The sequence below is a fragment of the Chinchilla lanigera genome, unplaced genomic scaffold, assembly GCF_000276665.1.
Source record: "Chinchilla lanigera isolate Chin_1 unplaced genomic scaffold, ChiLan1.0 scaffold00122, whole genome shotgun sequence".
Lineage (NCBI taxonomy): Eukaryota > Metazoa > Chordata > Mammalia > Rodentia > Chinchillidae > Chinchilla > Chinchilla lanigera.
The window spans coordinates 2,596,633-2,614,203 of record NW_004955523.1 but is presented as its reverse complement, the minus strand read 5'-3'; the positions used below and the strand labels follow the sequence as shown (position 1 = coordinate 2,614,203).

Here is a 17,571-nt window from a genome sequence, read left to right as displayed (position 1 = left end):
CAAAAGGTAAAAGTGGGGGAAACATTCATTATGCTCCCCCACCACTTCCACCTCCCGGCATAGCCGAGGAAACAGACACCCAGCGGCAAAATGATCCTCGGGAAATCCCGATGACAAGTGGCAGAGCCACAGCTTGACCTGAGCATCTCCCTCCACCGTCAGTGCACGTTCCTGCTCCCCAGCTCTCTCACCCAGACCTACACCGCCTAGCATGGCTTGCCCCAGCCCCTTCCACCTCATGATTCTGCTTCTTGGAAACAGTATAGCATTACGCAAAGACACAGCTGCAACACTGCCGTCAAAAGTGAGCCAACTGTTTAAATAAGATGAGCAAATTTTACATTGCCTAAACATTTAACAAGTAGAAAACTGATTGCACAAACTGGGACATAGCCAGAAACTGCGGCGTGTCCACCCTGTGGAACACTTCACAGCCCTAAAGGCGATGACACTGAAATGCATGTGCTGATATGGAAAGATATTCCTCACATGTTACAGCGTGGGAGAGTACCGGAAGGGGGAGGAGCAAGGGAAGGGATGAACCCTAGAAGAGTGGACAGCAGACACAAGAGAAGTTATACTTGAAGAGTAAGATTATGGGTGATTTCACGATTCCCTTTTTGCGTATCTGTAGTTTCTGCTCATTGTGTATGAACAAATACTATTTCCAGAGAGAAAAGTTATTTTAAAAAAATAAAACAGCCAGGCTGTAATCCCAACTACTTGCAAGTTCAAGGCCAGCCTGGACAACTTAGTGAGATCCTGTCTCACTAAGGTGAGGGCACGCTGGGGATGTAGTTCAGCAGTCCCTTGGTTCAATCTGTAGTACCACAATAAAAATTTTTTTGTTTGTTTGTTTGTTTTGTTTGTTTGTTTGTTTTTCTCCGGTACCGGGAACCGAACTCACGACCTTGCGCTTGCCAGGCAGGCGCTTTGCCGCTGAGCTAAATCCCCAGCCCCCCAAAAATTTTTTTTAAATATAAAGCACCTCTACAAATGTTCACACTTATACTCTGCTGGGTCATCCAGGCCTTAATAGGAGTTATTTGTCACAGGATTTGCATCAAGTAACAGCAAGCAAGAACAAGGTTCCAAAGGATGAGAAAATATTAAACATGGAGGGGCACATCTCAGAGAGGCTGCCTTCAGTGGTGGTTTTGAGGGGGAATGGGCAACGAGGGCCCGAGAGGGCAGGGCTGGCAGACAGGGAAGTAGAAGGAAGGAAGCTGGGGCAGGAGGGGGTGAGGGTAGCGAGGAGAAACCACATCTTCTCCCCAGCCCCGCCTCTGGCCGGCTCTGCAGGGACACTTAAGTATCCAAGTGGACCCAGTTGTGTGATAACAAACGCACTCAGTCTTCAGGGATCAAGCCCATGCCACAGGCCTCACTCCACAGATCAAGTTTCTGGGCACAGAGGCTTCGCCACCCTCCCCCACTTCCCCTCACCCCACCCAAGGGCCCACAAGATAATACAGCAGAGACAACTGAGTGACGAGCCTGGCTCCCCTTTCCTGACAGGGGCAGTGAGCCTGAAGACCGCATATCGGCTTTTCCTCTGCAGTCTGATGCTCAACGCACATGAGCCTTAGCGACTGTAGGCCTTCATGCTCTCCAGAATTTTTTTTAATAAGACTAAAGTAGTCATCTGATTCTCCCCACTGTGCTCACATGTGGGTGAAATAGAGGGATTTGCATAGGGCTGAGGTCAAGCAGATTTCTGGGACCGCTGTGGTTCAGGCTGTGCTCATCCCATCCACCCGATCCCCCGTCCCACGTCTCCTCGGGGCCCACGGCGCAGCCCAGGATGTCCCACACTCTATTCCGAGTTGTGGTCCTTGACACATCTTGTTTCCGGGGTAAGCTGCTGCCTGGGAGGAAAGCGACCACAGTGCGGGGAAGGGGTGCAACTCAGGGTAGCCCAGGGCCCCGAGAAAGACTGCCAGGCCTACACCGGCATTGTCCCCAAGAGATAGCCATGCCCCCACCGGGTTTCTAAAGGGAGACAGCTGTGGCATGGTCACGTTGTCAGTCACAGGCCACGCAATCAAAAATACACATCTGTGGCGTGAGGGTGGGAGAGAACAGAGACGGCACTGACAGCGAGGTGAGGACCCCCTCCTGATGTGTGCATAGCGGACATGACTCAGCGATGCGTCATGTCCCAGCAGGGCCTGTCGTGTCCGTTTGACTTTTGTCACTAATTCACCCTGATGCCCTAGTTTGGGAAGGGAGGGCTGATTTTAATAGACTCAAATTTAAAAGGCTCAAAATCATAGAATTCATTCTATTCCCCTTCAGTTATAATTACTACCTGCTCCGGCTTACCCACCTGACACCTAGAAGGCATCTGTCACCAGTGGACAGGGCTTCTCCTAATAAATAAAGTGAGTGCGCTCACTAATTAATTTTTAAAACGTGTTTCCCTCAGCCTTTGGAGAACTCCAGGACAGGAGGGCACAGTAAACCCGTGGCTTGTCTGTGAGGTGTTCCAGGGCGTGCCAGTGCCAGAGCAGAAGAAGCTGGCACTGACTCCCAGGGTTAGCATTACCCAGCTGTGTGACTGCAGATAAGTGCCCTCGGCTCTCTGAGCCCTTGGCTTCACAGTAAAACGAGGTCACCTGTCCCTGTGTTCAAGATTCGTGTGGGGGTTACAGAAACAATCTAAGCACAATGCTAAACACAGCCGTCTGTGTAGAATATGCCCCTGTTAACAGAAATCGTTAATATCATTCAGAAAACAACTGGAGGGGAAAGAACTTTCGCTGTGTCCAGCAGAGGTGTAGATGCACCCTTGCTCCTCCCTGAATGGCTAATGCTTGAAGACACAATGTTCTCCCTGAATAGCACTCCATCACCACCAGAGTCTTTTCCATCATGTTCCTTGAATAAAGCAAATGGAAAGTGGGTCTCTCATCAGGGGTCTGCCTGGCGATGCCCACACAGCAGCAACTCGGGGCTGCTGGAGCTAGGAAGAGGACAGGCAAACTCCTAGAAGGATGTCTAAAGCATCCCAGGATCCCAAGTCCAAGGATTCCTTCCCCAGGCCTGTCCCCACTTGTCATCCCACCTATGAAACGGGCTAATGACATTCCCAGGATGTCAAGTTCTGACTAAATTAAAATCAAGCGCTGGGTTCCTCAGTTTTATGTTAGGCTGCCAAGATTCACAGTTGTTGAGAGAACTAGTGAAGAAAGACTGACGATCCATGATGCAAACCAGAAGCAAGCTGCCGGAAGCATCAAGAAATCCCAGGCAAAAAGCAGAAAATAATAGAAGGGCTGACCAGCAAGAGGCCAAGAGCCTTCACATTCAAATATATCAAATCAGTCCTTCTCAAACCTCAGAACAGGTAAGAATTCTCCAAGGAGCGCTCAGAAAATGCAGGCTCTCGGCCTTCCTCCTGCAATCTGGACGCCAGGCCCAGGAATCCACATTAGATGACACCTAGCTTATTACCGTGCAAGTGGTCAAGGTCCACATTTGGACAGATGGTAGCAGCCTTCCCCACAAACTCTTGTTCAGCTGCTTTGTTTGTGAGTAATGAACACATTTCCTCAGGTAAGAGATGGAAAGGGAGGAAGCAGAACTTTAACTCTTTAACTTGGAAATTTGCAAGGTAATTAATAAGGGCTTGGTTATTTGCTCGAAAACAGTGTTCATGCACACACTGTAGATTAGATAAAAATATTACATTCAGGTGATTTAATATTTCTGAGATGGAATAAATTCAGTGGCTGAGTGAAAGGCAAGAAGCAAACTATCTCTCACCTGAAGTTAGCAGTTAAGATAATATTTCAACTACCCATTGGGAAAGGGAAGCTTGGACCAACTACACAGCCAAGTGGTACACTCAAGAACTCATCCCAGAAAGGGTTAAATGCAATCACAGCTGAACAATGGCTATTTCTAACTGCACGTAACCCCGGAGAAAGGTGTTGGGGTCCAAGGTGACCTAATATTTTCATAAATAACTCTTAAAGATGGAGTGGGAATTATGCAAATCAAACCACAGATGACACAAAAATGGCAGGGATTGCAAATCTGTGGAGAATGAAATTTAACTACTGGGCAATGTCTTTAAATTTGCCTTTATTGAATCTTGTCTATTGAAGTCACACATTACTGTACCTGTTTATTGAGACTCAATAGGGCCAAATGCAGAGTGATTTGTGGAAAGAGGGACAATCAAAGGCAGGCATGAGTGGAAAAGAACAAACACCTGGAGGGACCTGGCATGGATGGGGTAGGGCGGGCACGGGGCAGCAAAGTAGGCTATGCTAAGCGCTGGTGTGTAACATAAACAGGGAAATGTGTCTGTTGCTCTTGAGCCACTTGGCCCTGATGTTGCTTCCAACGGGAGTGCTACGCTTAGACGCAGACCCAGAAGGGAATGCAGAGCAGGACAGCATAGAGATTACGGGTTGAGGCCCTAAACCAACGGAGACTCCAGGGAGTCACAAAATGCTGCATGTGCCTACAATTGGCCAAAGATGCACAAAAGACAAGGGGACCTTTAGGAAAGAACATTTTCAGCTTCTATGAAGGAGAAGCAATCATTCAAAGCACAGCTGGAATCATGGGGGGAAAAAAACAGGGCAGCTTATGGTAACACCATCCCTGGGGACAGTCGAGAAGGGCGACCAGACACCTCTCTACTTAGGATGCATTAGAGATTATTAAAAGCATTCCTTGCCCAGTTGAGGAGTGGGGGGTGGGACTCATGACCTCTCCAAAGGTCATTTCTATCCCAAAGGATCCTATGACTGAAGGGCACCAGATAAAAATAAAGTCTATTAATCACTAAGCTGCCATACAGTGTCCTAAGAGAGCCAGAGTAGAGAAGGGCAATCTACAGTGGGCCTCGCTCCTCCACGGGAGGAAGAGGGAGGCTGCATACGGGCGGGCAGAGGCAAGAAAGCAGCTGCTGAAGACTCTGGAAAGCCAATATCAGCTTATACATTAGGCCTCCCAAGGACTCCAGGGTGCCAGGAAGGTAAAGAGGCCCTGTGGGGAGTGGATCAAGCAGCACACAGCACCGAGAGCCGCGAACTAAGTCAGGAGCTCGCACTCTATGCAGAAGGAGGGCGGCTGGATGAGAGGATGCTCAGAAAGGGCGCCTCATGAAGATAACATACAAGGAGGCGGATCTCAGAGAGAAAGGTGGGAAGAGAGGGACCCGGCAGCGAGAGAAGCAAGAGCGAAGGGCACACAGGGTGTGACTGGTGCTACATGGGACTTTTATTGGCTAGGAATCCAGTGAAAGCCATGGAGATAATTCTACTACCGATGATAGCAGAAAATCGCATACATAAAAAAAGCTTTCTAAAGGAGGAATAGAGCAGCAGTGCCCCAGTTCCAGAGCAGCTGTTGGCACTCTTGATGGATGGCCTGTTCCATCCAGACGCAGCTGAAAGCCTGCGCTGCTGGGCCTGAGGACCCTCCCAGCCCACAGCGCAGAACCAGTCTCCCAAGGGCTAGCATTCTCGGGCCGTCTCTACGTCAGAACCAAATGGAGCCCCATCCAGGAAGCAAGACCCAGGCCAAAGCAGGCAGCCCCTGGCATTACCAGAAAACATCAGATCCATCCCCTGCTCCCACCTCATCCTGGAAGGCAGCTGCCACAGGGTGGACACGTTACCCGCAGGCGGCGTCTCAGGAATGTCATCCACACGGTGTATTGAGCAGCCAGGTAGGGCTCATGGAGTTTGAGTTCTTCTAGGAAAATGTTCTCCAGCCAGCTGCCACCCCACCAGGCATAGAATAACTTTTTGAAATCAAAAGAGTCCAGGGAAGAGGGAGGAAAAAGACAGCACCCCAGCGCAGCCCCTGTGCCCCTCTCCCCTGGCTCTCTCCCTGGCAGGGTGGAGGGGCTCCCAGAGCAAGCACCGAGCCAGGACCTGCTGCGGCCTCTTTGCTGCCAGTTTCACAGCAGTCCCATCTCCTCTACGGCAGAGCCCCCTGCGCTTAGGGGGAGAAGACGGGAAGGGAAGATCATGGGGAGTAGGTTTGAGGGTCACCCTTGCCATGGAATGAGCCCATATAGCCTGATGTAGTAAGAAGTTAACCAGGGCAAGGATTTCAAAGCCACCACCCCAGGCCCTGGCACCTGGGAAGGACAAAGGCCGCGTCTCCAGCTGACCACAATCCTGCCTCAAGCTTCTTGAGGGTTCTCGAGGTTCACCTTGGCCACGACTCCTGGCCACTCCTGTTCCTCTGCCCACCCTAGCGCTATCTGCAGGCTCTAACCCAGAAGGCAGGTAGTTGCTTGTCCAAAAGATGTCTCTGAAGCAAGCAAGAAAAGCTGGAGATGGATGGAGGGCCATTTATTAAAGTAAGTCATTGTCATAGGAAGATTCATAACCTGCCCTACCTCGGACAAGAGAGAGAGAGGAAATTAAAGGGAAACAAATGGAAAGCCACAGAAGCCAAGTACCTTTGTTGGAGGGGTTTCAGTTATGCTTTTGTTTGTAACTCTCTGAAACAGAGAGAGACACAGAGGGTGAATGTTAAAAAGAGACGGGGAGAGTGAAGGAGAGCAAGCCAGGGGAAAGCCGGGAAGGAGAGCCTGCCAGACACAGGAGCACAGACCTAGGGAGGAGCTTCCCAGATGGGCTTCTCCCTCACGCACAGACGTCCCTGCCGCAGCAACAGCAGGAGGAGCGGGTCTGCGGTGGAGGTGCAAGCGGCCAAGCCAGGGTAGAGTCCCAGCAGCTGGTGGGCCGGAAGCCCACGCAGCACAGGGAAGGGTGGGGCCAGGGCGGGGCGGGGGAGCCTGTACTTACTGTCACAGACGTAAGGTTTGTCGTGATCTTCCTGAGAGGCGGCGTCGTGCCTCCTCCTGCCACCCGCAGAGCCACGAGCCTGGGGAGACATTGGGTTTGGGGATGTTTGTTATGACGGTCATCACGACAGGCCCTGAGCGTGCAGCCTGCGAGGCCCTGCCTGCTTCCCCTGCATCTCCACGTGCCACCTTCGTCACAGCCCTGGAGCTGACTCCAACCCGGTTTTACAGGTGAGGAAACTGAGGCCCAACCCCAAATCACTCAGCTACTCACCTGGACCATCTCATTAAGTCTTCACAATAACTCCAAAAAAGAAGGCAGCACAATGATCTCCATTTCAGATTAGGAGACTATGGCAAAAGAAGGTCAAAAATCTTGCCCAAGATCATTCAGCTACTAAGTGCAAAGCCAGCACACAAACTCAGGGCAGTACGACTGAAAACCCAGGTCTAGCCATGCATGGTGGTGCAGGCCTATAATCTCAGCACTCTGGGAGGCTGAGGCAGGAGCATCAAAGTTTAAGCCCAGCCTGGGAAACTCAATAACTTAGCAAGAACCTATCACAAAACTAAAAGTTTGAGAAAAGTGTCTGGGGACATAGCTCAGCCCCCAATACTGCAAAAGAGAAAAGGAATGTCTCTACGTCCACCAAATTCCCACACCCCAAGGCCTCTTCCTCCAGCTTTGTGGACAGCATGAAGATGCCAATTCTGCTCTTCCTGCTGATCAACTGATAGCTTTTAGGAGCAAGTCCTGGTGAGGCAGGAGATATAATGGCAACTGTCAGCCCAGGTTCCTATGCCCATACTGCCAACCTCCCACGTGTCTCAGAAAATAGCCAGGCCTGGCGTCTGGACCCCAGGCACAAGCCCAGGCACGGAGAACTCTCCCTGCCCCTTCTCAGAGGGTTGGTCTGCCTCCAGCCCACAACTGCAACCTTGCCTCTCACGGTCTCCTGGGCTGGACCCTGGTGCCCCCTCCTGTATGCATTTCCCGGGAAGGGTCAGTGGAGTACGGGGGCGGCAGAGAGGGTGGTGGTGAGTTCTACCTTTGGGAATAAGACACCAGCCAAGAGCTGGCCGGCAGCACTGCAGCCCAGCACAGCGGCTCAGTAAGGTTTATTTTTAAACCCTTGTAAGTCCCACACTGGTCACGTGTAGCACCCTGGTCTCTTCCAGGTCATTCTTTGATGACGAGTAGCAGTCAACTCCCGCCAAGGAAAGGGCGGCTGAGGGTTTAGGGGACAGAGAAGGAGGGGCACCCGATGAGGCTAAGACACAGCAGTGCCCCGGGGTGCAGGGCAAGTGGGGCAGGCTCAGGGCCTGGCCTAGGGGACTTCACGATGGAAAGGCATGGGTGCTCCTACCGGCATGCACACACGTGCGCACGCACACACACTTCACCGGGAAGTTCAGAGTGGGAAGACTTGGGATGCTTGCACACACACACACTCACACACACTCACACACTCACAAGTGCATGCACCTCAATGGAGACTTCACAGTAGAAAGAGCTGTGCCCCAGGCCTGCAGCGCACACACGTCACAAAGCACACACTTCACAATCAAGCCCACCTGCCAAGCTGCCGCCCCTGCCACCGCCTCAGCACGGTTCCACCTCCCTCCTCTGGCTGCTCCCCCCCCACCCCACACACTGACAGCCAGCAGCCCTCCCCCGCCCCACCCTCATTACTCTGAGTTGACCCCAAGAGGGAGCACGAGGCACTGGCAGTCACCCCACAGCTCTGACAGGCCCCGTGCCCACGAAACCGAGGGTGGTCACCCCCAGCGGCTCTCAACCCCCACCCGCCCCTGCAGAGGAGCTAGGGACAGCCTGACGTGCAGCCTGCGGCCCTGTCACTGCCGCCTCTGAGCAGGTGAAAGTAAGTCAGGCAGAATGAGGCGGGCGCAGCAGACGTGGAAAGGGCTCCACGGGACTAGAAATAGCTCCAGGGAGAAGAGAGGTATCCCCGGTGAACCAAAGCACCAGGGATTGCGGGCTGCGGGGACAGCAGGAGGGGTGGCCTGAAGACAGCCAGGCTTTCATTCCCCCACCACAGGGCTGGCCAGCCTGACGGATGCTTGCTCCCACACATTGTGCCTCAGTTTCCCCCACTGCAGTACAGGACTATAGCTATAGGGCCTTTGAGGGGATGGGCAAAGGATGCTTCCTGAGGTAACTTGAATATAATTGGTCCTGCACCACCACTGCTGCCTCCCCCAAGAAGCCCTCTCCGACCACGGATATCCACTCGTGCCCGCTCCTCCCTTCCCTTTCCTCCACCCTGCTCTGTCTCCTCTGACACTGAGCACCGTCTGCCGTGGTATCACACGTGTTGCTTTGCTTATTGATTTTCTGTCTGCCCCAAGCGAGGTGCAGAGCCGTCTCTTTGGATCACCAATATGCTCAGAACCAGGCACAGTGCCGGCCAGCCACGTACATGGCCCTTAAACATTTGCTGAATACAGAGTCAGCGAGGCAGGAGGCAGTGAGTCAATCATCTCTGCTCTTCTTCCCCTGTCCGTGTCCAAGTGCTACGGTTTCTTCCTTCAAAGGCCATCGCAGGCTATGCATTGCCTCCCTGTTCCACACCCTAATCCAGGAGCTCATCAACTGAGCCCTGAAGAGCCCAAAGAACTCACCAGCTGGGGTTCTAAATCCATACTGCCCCAGCCAGGCAGCGTGGCAGGACTGCCAGGCCACTTAGACCAGAGGGATGAGGGGCAGGAGTCTATGGTCACTTGTTCATTCGCACATTCTTGCATTGTCACCTACAACCCACTTACCGATCCGATGGCAGCCTAGGGCTTACTCCATCAGATTCACCCCAGGCTCCAGGGACAGCCATGTCTTTGCATTCCTCAAGCTCTGCACAGCTAGCCTCTCCCCTGCCCATGCACACTCAGTCTATGCTTTAATCCTGCTAGCATCCCACTCCTCCAAAAATCTTCCTGTTGAACATTGAAGAGTAAAAAGAACATCACTTGCAAGTTGGACAGACATAGGTTTGCACGCCAGCTGTATTAGTCAGTTTTTATTACTACAACAAAATACCTGAGTTGGGCTACTTTATCTTAAAGAGAGAGAAAAGTTAATTTTGACTTATGATTCTGGAGGTGCATGGTCTAGGGACCCCCTCTGGTGATGGCCTTGATGCTGGGAGTCTCCAAGTGGCAAAGAGCATCATTGGGCAAGATACAAAGGGCATACATGTGTGTGGGTCTCTTCTGGTCTCTCCCTCTTAAACAGTCACCAGGATTCGACCACAGAAGCTCCACCCTCACGACCTTATCTAATGCTAATCACCTATCGCTAAATACCACAGCCAGATTAAGTTACCACCTTCTCAATAGTCCACAAAAAGGATTAAATTTCAAGATATAAAGTCTTAGGAGACACTCAACCCAAACCCAAGCATACATTCACCTTATGTCTTGGCCAGGTTACTTCTCTAGATAGTGTTAGCCACAAAATGGGCCCAGCAACACCTCGATGGCAGAATTGCTGAGAGTTACAGCCAAGCGGTGTGAAACCACAGGGGACCGTGCTGAGTCCACAGGAAGTATCTGACAAATTATTTTCCCTCCTTGCCCACATTGGTCTCTGTCTCCTCTGGACTCTTGTTGCATTTGGTTAGCGCATGCTCAGGTGCTTGCGGCTATCTCATGGTACCATGGGTCTTAGCATCTTCTCCCCAGTTTCATTCTAACATCCTTGAGCACCAAGATTTTATACTTTATAATGAATCCCTAACACTTAGCATAGCAATATGCAAAGCCAATAAAGCTCTGTCATATATATTACCTCAATTCACTCCTGCAATTATCCTATAAGTGAGACCAATTGTGTTATTAGTCCTATTTGTCTCTTGGTGAAATAAGGTCTGAGATGGGCCATGACTTATCTGGACACAGCAGCAGTGGAAGGAGGAGGACCTAGTTTTCCAAACTGTCATAGGAACCTTTGAGGTTGACTCCCCAAAAGAAACCCATCCTCCTCCCCTCATGAGAAACGCTCACTCCACACCACTCCTCCCCAGCCCAACTCCCATTCACATGCACTGGCTGGCCAAGGTAGCCATGATTGCACCACACAGCCCTGCCCCTCCGGCCACAGTTGATTGGCTGGCTTGGGACTAGTCACCTGTTTACTGAACCAATCCAATTCTACCTCCAAGTTTAGCCAATCAGATCCTACCTCCAAGGGACTTAGAACTGGGAAACAGTGGGCCCAGTTTAGTACAAAGCACTTTAACTGTGAGGATCACAAATTCAGGAGCTGTGGGGCCGTGTGCGAAGAGGAGCAAGAAAGTGAGTCATTAGAAAATGAAACACAGAGGCAAGAAGAGTCTCACTCTTCACTATTCCCCAGTCCTAAATCCCTGCTGCTTTCTTGCCCTTCTTGTGGCTTGGATCTTCAAAGATTGCTCAAGTTTGAGGCATGACCCAGCAGCTTTTCAAGTCCTCCCCATTTTGCTCGAGCCATTGAGGTTCCCGAAACTAAAAGACCCTAAACTAGGGCAGACAGTCTCAAGCCAAGAGCTAATTCTTCTCTACCAGTTGTTCTCAAAGAGTGGTCCTGGAATCAGCATCAAAACTACTGCATAATGTGCTGAAACGGCGCTCTCTCCTTTCATTCTCACTCTCTCACAAGCGCGGGGCTGGATGTTATAGCAGCTGCGCGGCATACGACAGTGTTTCACTGTTTGTGTGCTCTTAAATTTATTTTTTTTTTGTTTGAATTTCTAATATAGCAAACCATTAGTTAATTGAACAGAAAAATGACTTTGGGTGGTTCTTAGCAATTTTTAAGACTGTAAGGAGTTGCTGAGACCAAAATAATTGAGACCCATTGCTCCACAGCCTTGCAAAGAAAAGTGTGGTCTTCAGACCAGCAGCGCTAGGAGTTTATAAACTAGGCAGAAGCTCAGTCCCCACCCCCCAGACCTGCTGCGGCAGAATTTGTACTGTACTAACTGCAAATTCCCCTGGACTACACCACCATGCATCAATAAATACTCATTGATTGATTGATTATTCTTCAATGTATGACTCAATAATTTCATGAATTTTAAAAAGCTTTGATTTCTCAGGCTGAGGTTACCATAGACACAGTTATGAATTTTTCGGTTTGAATTACCCTCAACTCTCAGGAATACACCTGGTCAAAGCTCTAAGAGTTGCTCCTTGTATTTTCACCCTCCTAATGATATCTAGGTTTATTAAGCACTCAAAATTAGCTGTGCTATTACTCCTATTTTATTTGTATTTTATTTTATTTATTGATAAGGAAACTGAGGCCTAGAACACTTATACCATTTGGCCAAGGTCACATGGTTACATAGTTCACTCAAGGTGTAGCAAATGGTAGAGCTAGGATGTGAATTCATGGGATTGTTAGGGCTTGTATCTAGATGTACCCCCAAAGCTTCATGGGCTCATATATGGGGCTTTAAAGAGTTGGCTGGATTCGGGGTATGTGATAACTAAATTAGTCCACTGATTGATTTAGCATAATTCTGGGTGTGGATGTCAGGGAAGCCTACCCTGGATGTGAGTGCTACCAACCAACAGGCTTGTAGCCTAAAGGGAATAAAAGGGAAAGGGAGGTTTGGTGCTTGTTGCCTTCTGCTTGATCTGCCATGAACCGTTTTTCCTCTATGATGTCCCTCTGCCATGCTGCCCGACCTCGGAGCCAGCTGACTATGGACTGAAGCCTCTAGAAACCAAGAGCTAAAATAAATCTCCCCTCCTTCAACTTGTGGATGTCAGGTACTTTGTCCCAGCAACAAGAAGGTAACTAAGACAAGATAGAGGTTCCAATAATGTAGTGCAGCCTGTAATCTCTTTCTTAGCCCTGGCCTCCTCAATGTGCCTACAGAGGACCTGGGGGGATAGTCAGTGTGCAGGCCCTAATCTGGTCCATGGAGAATTAACCCTACATTCCTAGCAAGCATCGGGTGCTACTGAAGCTGCAATCCAGGACTACATTGAGGGACCAGGTGTAGTCTGGCAACAGATAGAGGAGTGATTATTTTCCAGTCTCAGCAGGAGTTGGAATTGGCCACTTTAAGGAGTGGCGAGACAGCTTAATTGATGCTGTGATAAAGCAGCTTCACACACTTATTTCCACACAGAGAGGCTAACCCACACCCTCTGGGTCTTCCCACAGCTCCCAGCGTGGTTAACATGTCCACAGCGTCATTGTACGCCAAGGAGCCATGAGCTGCCATCTGGCCAGCATCAGGAAGACCCAAGTCTTGGTTCCACTCAGTCTTCAATGTCCAGGCCTTTTCTCTCTGAAGTTGAAATATGACTTTTCTTTGTTTCCCTGTTTATTTAACAGTTCATTCAACTGTTTATTTAACAAGTGGGACTTTGGCTACATCCTGCGCCCTGGACCAGTGAGAAAAACACAGTCCTGTGTTCAAATCTCGCCTCCTTTATGACTAGGTTGGGTGACCTTGAACAAGTTACTTAACCTCTCGGAGTAATAATACAACTCTACTAGAACAAAAGAAGTTCTGGCCAGTTGAACTATAATGTGAGCCATATTTGTCATTTCGATTTTTCCAGTAGCCACATTTAGAAGAGGGGAGCTGGGGATGTAGCTGTGGTAGAACTCATGATTGGCATGGACGGTCCCTGAGTTCAATCCCCAGCCCCACAAAAAAAATTTGTAATTTAAATTTAAAATAAGAAAAAGAGACCGGTGCATTTAATTCTAGTAGTATATTTTATTTAACCCAATATACCGAAAACATTATAATTTTAAATATAATTAAAATAAAAATATAGCAATAAGGTGTTCTGCATTCTCTTTTTCATAGTAAGTTTTTGAAATCTGGTGTGTAATGGACAAGCAGAAATAGAGAACATTGTGTAAAGTGCCTGGCACAAAGTTATCCTCCTCTGTGTAGCAGCTCTTTTTGAAAATAGTCCACCACTGCACCCAGTTTAAAGTGTTCAGGAGGTATGAATGGTGGCAGTTACTGTTATTCCTGTGGACAAGACACTAACTCCAATTAACCGACCTCTAGTTCAGTCTTTTAGACTTATGTTTGGAGTACAGAAAATGCAAAGAGGACCGTTTTCCACAACCTGCTCCAGAAAGTTTCATGGGAGAAGAGCAGGAAGGGAAGCAGGTCAGGAGGGACACAGCTCTTGGAGTTCACCAGGGGCCCATTCCAAGCTCCAAAGTTTCCTTTAACGATGGAATTAGTTATTCTTTATTTTGTAACTGCTCCCCACTATGAAGGAATGTGTCCAGGTTAAGTTCACCCATCGCTTCCATGAGGAACTTTCTAAGGAAGGGATCAGGCTCACAAAACCCAAATTCATGGACCAATTTCAACACCTCTGAAAGCAGAACAAATAGGTAACATAAACCTATGGGGGATGCGGCAAGAAGTACATATCATCACCTAGAAAAGACTTCTTGCCCCCTCAAAATAAATGTTTGTGTATCCATATCCTGCATCTGTTCAGGTGTCTGATCAAACAGCAGCAGAGTCTCTTTACTAGACCCCCATGGATACCTGAAACCCTAGATAATACCAAGCCCTGTCATTTAAAGCCTTTTCCATCTTAACTACACACTTATCATACACTGTGACCAGAACCTTTGCAGTGTGGGGTACAGTCACAAAACTACCAGAAATTTCTTTTTTTTCTCCCTCTCAGCTTCACAGAGAGATTCATTCTTACCCTCGATTTTAGGAAGCTCAACATTCAATACGTCTTCTTTCATTAAATAAAGAACTTGCACTTTCACTTAAAGGAAACACTTTATGTCCTCTCCATGGCTAATCAAAGAGGCCATTAGTACATAGAATAAGAATCACTTGAACACAAACACTGCGATACCACCGACAGTGAATGTGATATCCTGGGCAATTAAAGTGCCAAGTGACTGATGGGCAGGTGGCATATACAGGGTGGATGCGTTGGCTGAGTCATACGTGGGGCATGACAGACCCAGCTGACATGAGATGTCATGCCATTCAGAATGGTGAACAACTTTAAACTTATGACTTGTTTATTTCTCCAACTTTTCACTTAGTGTTTTCACATCACAGCTGACCCCAGGTAACTAAAACTGTGGAAACTGAAACCTCAGAAAGGGGAAGTTATTGGACCAATTTTCAGGAAATACTAGTGGACAGAGGAAGGCATAAAATACTACAACCCCGCTAAATCAAGACCATGAGAAATTCTATAAGACAACCTAAGTTCTTCAACAAATAAATGGACTAGAGGGCAAAACTATGTGTAAAGAGGAAGAGGCGTGTGGAGAATAAATGAGACTTAAGTTTTACGCAAAACAACCAGAAAAAAGCATTTTTTTTTTCTGAGAAATCAGAGGGAAATGATCAGAGATTGGATAGTACACATGAGAATAATGGTTGTTTTTACTAAGTATGAAAGTGATACCATTAAAGGTACAGACCAAAGTATATGATAAAATGTCTAGCATTTGCTGTCAGCCTCTCTGGGGCTGGTGGGGGGATCAAGCAAACACATAAACCAGCAAAAACAAAGAGAACAGATGAGATGAAATAGTCAAAGCATTGGTAATTGATGAACCTGGTGACCGTTAGGTAAGGGAGCATCAGCTGGAGAAAGCTCACGTCCTGTCATCGGGTGGAAGCACCACAGCTCACAGAGCAGCAGTACTGGACTACACGAAGCTGTCGCCTGGGAACTTCTATTGTGTATGTCAAAACCTGACCCCAGGCCCACTAAATCAGAATTTCTGAGTACAGGTCCTGAGAATCTGAATTTCAGTTATCTCTGTGTGATACTGGTTTGCACTAAAGCATGAGAACAGTGAGAGCAGGGAGACTTGCCATAACTATTGCTGGGCCCTAGCCCACGGGGCACACAAGACTAACCTCCTAGCTAGGAGAGAGGTGATTCCCAGGACAGCCTATGGAAGCCAGACCCTCAGGCCTAAAAGAATGAGTTCCTTGCTGGAGAGTTGCAGTCTACCCCTTTAGGGCCACTACACTTGGTCTTTGTCCTACATCCTTGCAGACGCCTGAAGAGCTACAAAGAAAGTCCCTTTGGACTTGTACAAGAGGCCTCTGCAGAACCCACCTGAACACCCAGCTTGGTTCCCTGCCCCCACAGGGACCACTTCTGTGACTTCATTCTTCTGACTACAGATGAGTTCCCTCTGCCATCCTCCAACTCAGACCCCTTCCTTGCTTGTTGCAATACCACAAGCCTCCAAAGGTCATGCCAAACCCACTGGGGACCATAAACTGTAGCTCTCTGCTTTCTTAGCAGGCCCCTAATTCTACCGAGGGAAGTGCATCCCAAAGCAAGTGTCCTGGCCCTATCATTCTGGACAACCCCTGGGACACCAAGTGTGACTGTTAATTGTTCTGTCAACTTGACTAGATTAAGAAATGCCCAGAAGATTAGTAAAGCACACTTGCAGATGTGTCTGGGTGGGTCATGGAGGTGTGACCAGGGGTACTAATCTGGTCCCTGGCCCCTTCCTCTCAGGCACTCTTCCCGGGCTCTACCGTGAAGTAAGCATCTTGGTTCTGGCATGCCCTTCCCACTGATGTTTCTGTCGTGGAGCTGGCAGACCATGGACTGGAGCCTCTGAAACCATAAGCCAAGTAAGCCTCTTCCGTAAGTCATGAGTGTTTAGTTGCAGCCAAAAGAAAGCTGACTAACAGCAAGGAAGGAAACTAACAGCCTGCTCTCTGAGACAGTCATGAGTGTGGCAGACACACTGCCCTCATCCCCCATCCTCCCTCAGAGCACCTCTGCCTCCCCTCCTCCCCCCTGACAGCTCTGAACACTTCCAGGCTACCACGAGGATGACAGCTTCTCTGAGTTCTTTCCAAGTACAATCATGGACACCATCACAACCAAGCCAGAGGGGGACCCGGAATGCACGTAGGCATTGATTGTTCTTCTGGCCTCCACTTTGCTAATCTCTTCCCTCCCTCCTGGTATCCCCCTACTTACCCGTCCTCGGGTCCTATTCTTCCGCTTGGGAATATCCTCTTCTAGATCCTCTTCTTCATTCCCTTCATCTACATTTTCATCGTTTTCCAAAACTCTCTGGAATAACAAGAAAGTCAATAGAAGAGTTGAGAAATAAAATCCAAAGGAAAAAACCTCAGAGGGTAATTTTGGGAGTGTTCCACTTTGCCTTTGGTGTTTTATTTTGTTTTGGTTTTGTTGTACTTTGTTTCATTTTGTTTTGTTTTATAGTACTGGAGATTGAACCAAGGGCCTTTGGCACTGAGCTACATCCTTAGGCCTTTTTTAAAAAAAAATTTTTTTTTTTAATTTTGAGACAGTCTTTCTAAGTCATTAAATTGCCCAAGCTGGGCTTGAACTTGCAGTCTTCGTACCTCAGCCTCCCAGAGTGCTGGGACTGCAGACCTATACCACCAATGCTGGCAAAATTTACTTCTTTAATGTAATTAATTTTTGTGCGCCTAAAGGGCCACCTGAGAAATATAAGAATACGTTTCTCATTTCCCTACCTTTCTGGAACCCCACCCTGATTGATGAAAGCAAGTAACTTCCTATGCCTTTGACTGGAATGTAATGTTAATGCGCTGCTCCTAATAATCTGTTGTTAGCCAGGCTTGTGGCAAATGCCTGAAATTCCAGCATTCAGGAAGCTGAGGCAGAAAAATCGTCATGAGTTCAAGGCCTACCTGAACTACTTAGCAAGACCTGTCTGAAATGAAATGAATGAAAGGAAGTGAAAGGAAGGGAAGGGAAGGGAAGGGAAGGGAAGGGAAGGGAAGGGAAGG

General features: G+C 48.7%; 1 protein-coding gene across 5 annotated transcripts in view; it reads right to left on the bottom strand.

The window, feature by feature from the left end:
• The window catches only part of Dpf3 (D4, zinc and double PHD fingers, family 3), a 295,896-nt gene that overhangs the window by 104,727 nt on the left and 173,598 nt on the right, over positions 1-17,571 (bottom strand). For all 5 annotated transcript variants that reach the window (XR_001231939.1, XR_264640.2, XM_013507168.1 and 2 more), the window contains 2 exons: positions 16,769-16,864; positions 6,783-6,861 (listed from right to left, as the gene is read on the bottom strand). Coding sequence is in view for 3 of the 5 variants with exons in the window: in XM_013507168.1 (XP_013362622.1) it covers positions 6,783-6,861; positions 16,769-16,864 (175 nt within the window). In the remaining 2 variants the exon portion in view is untranslated. The remainder of the gene's footprint in view (positions 1-6,782; positions 6,862-16,768; positions 16,865-17,571) is intronic.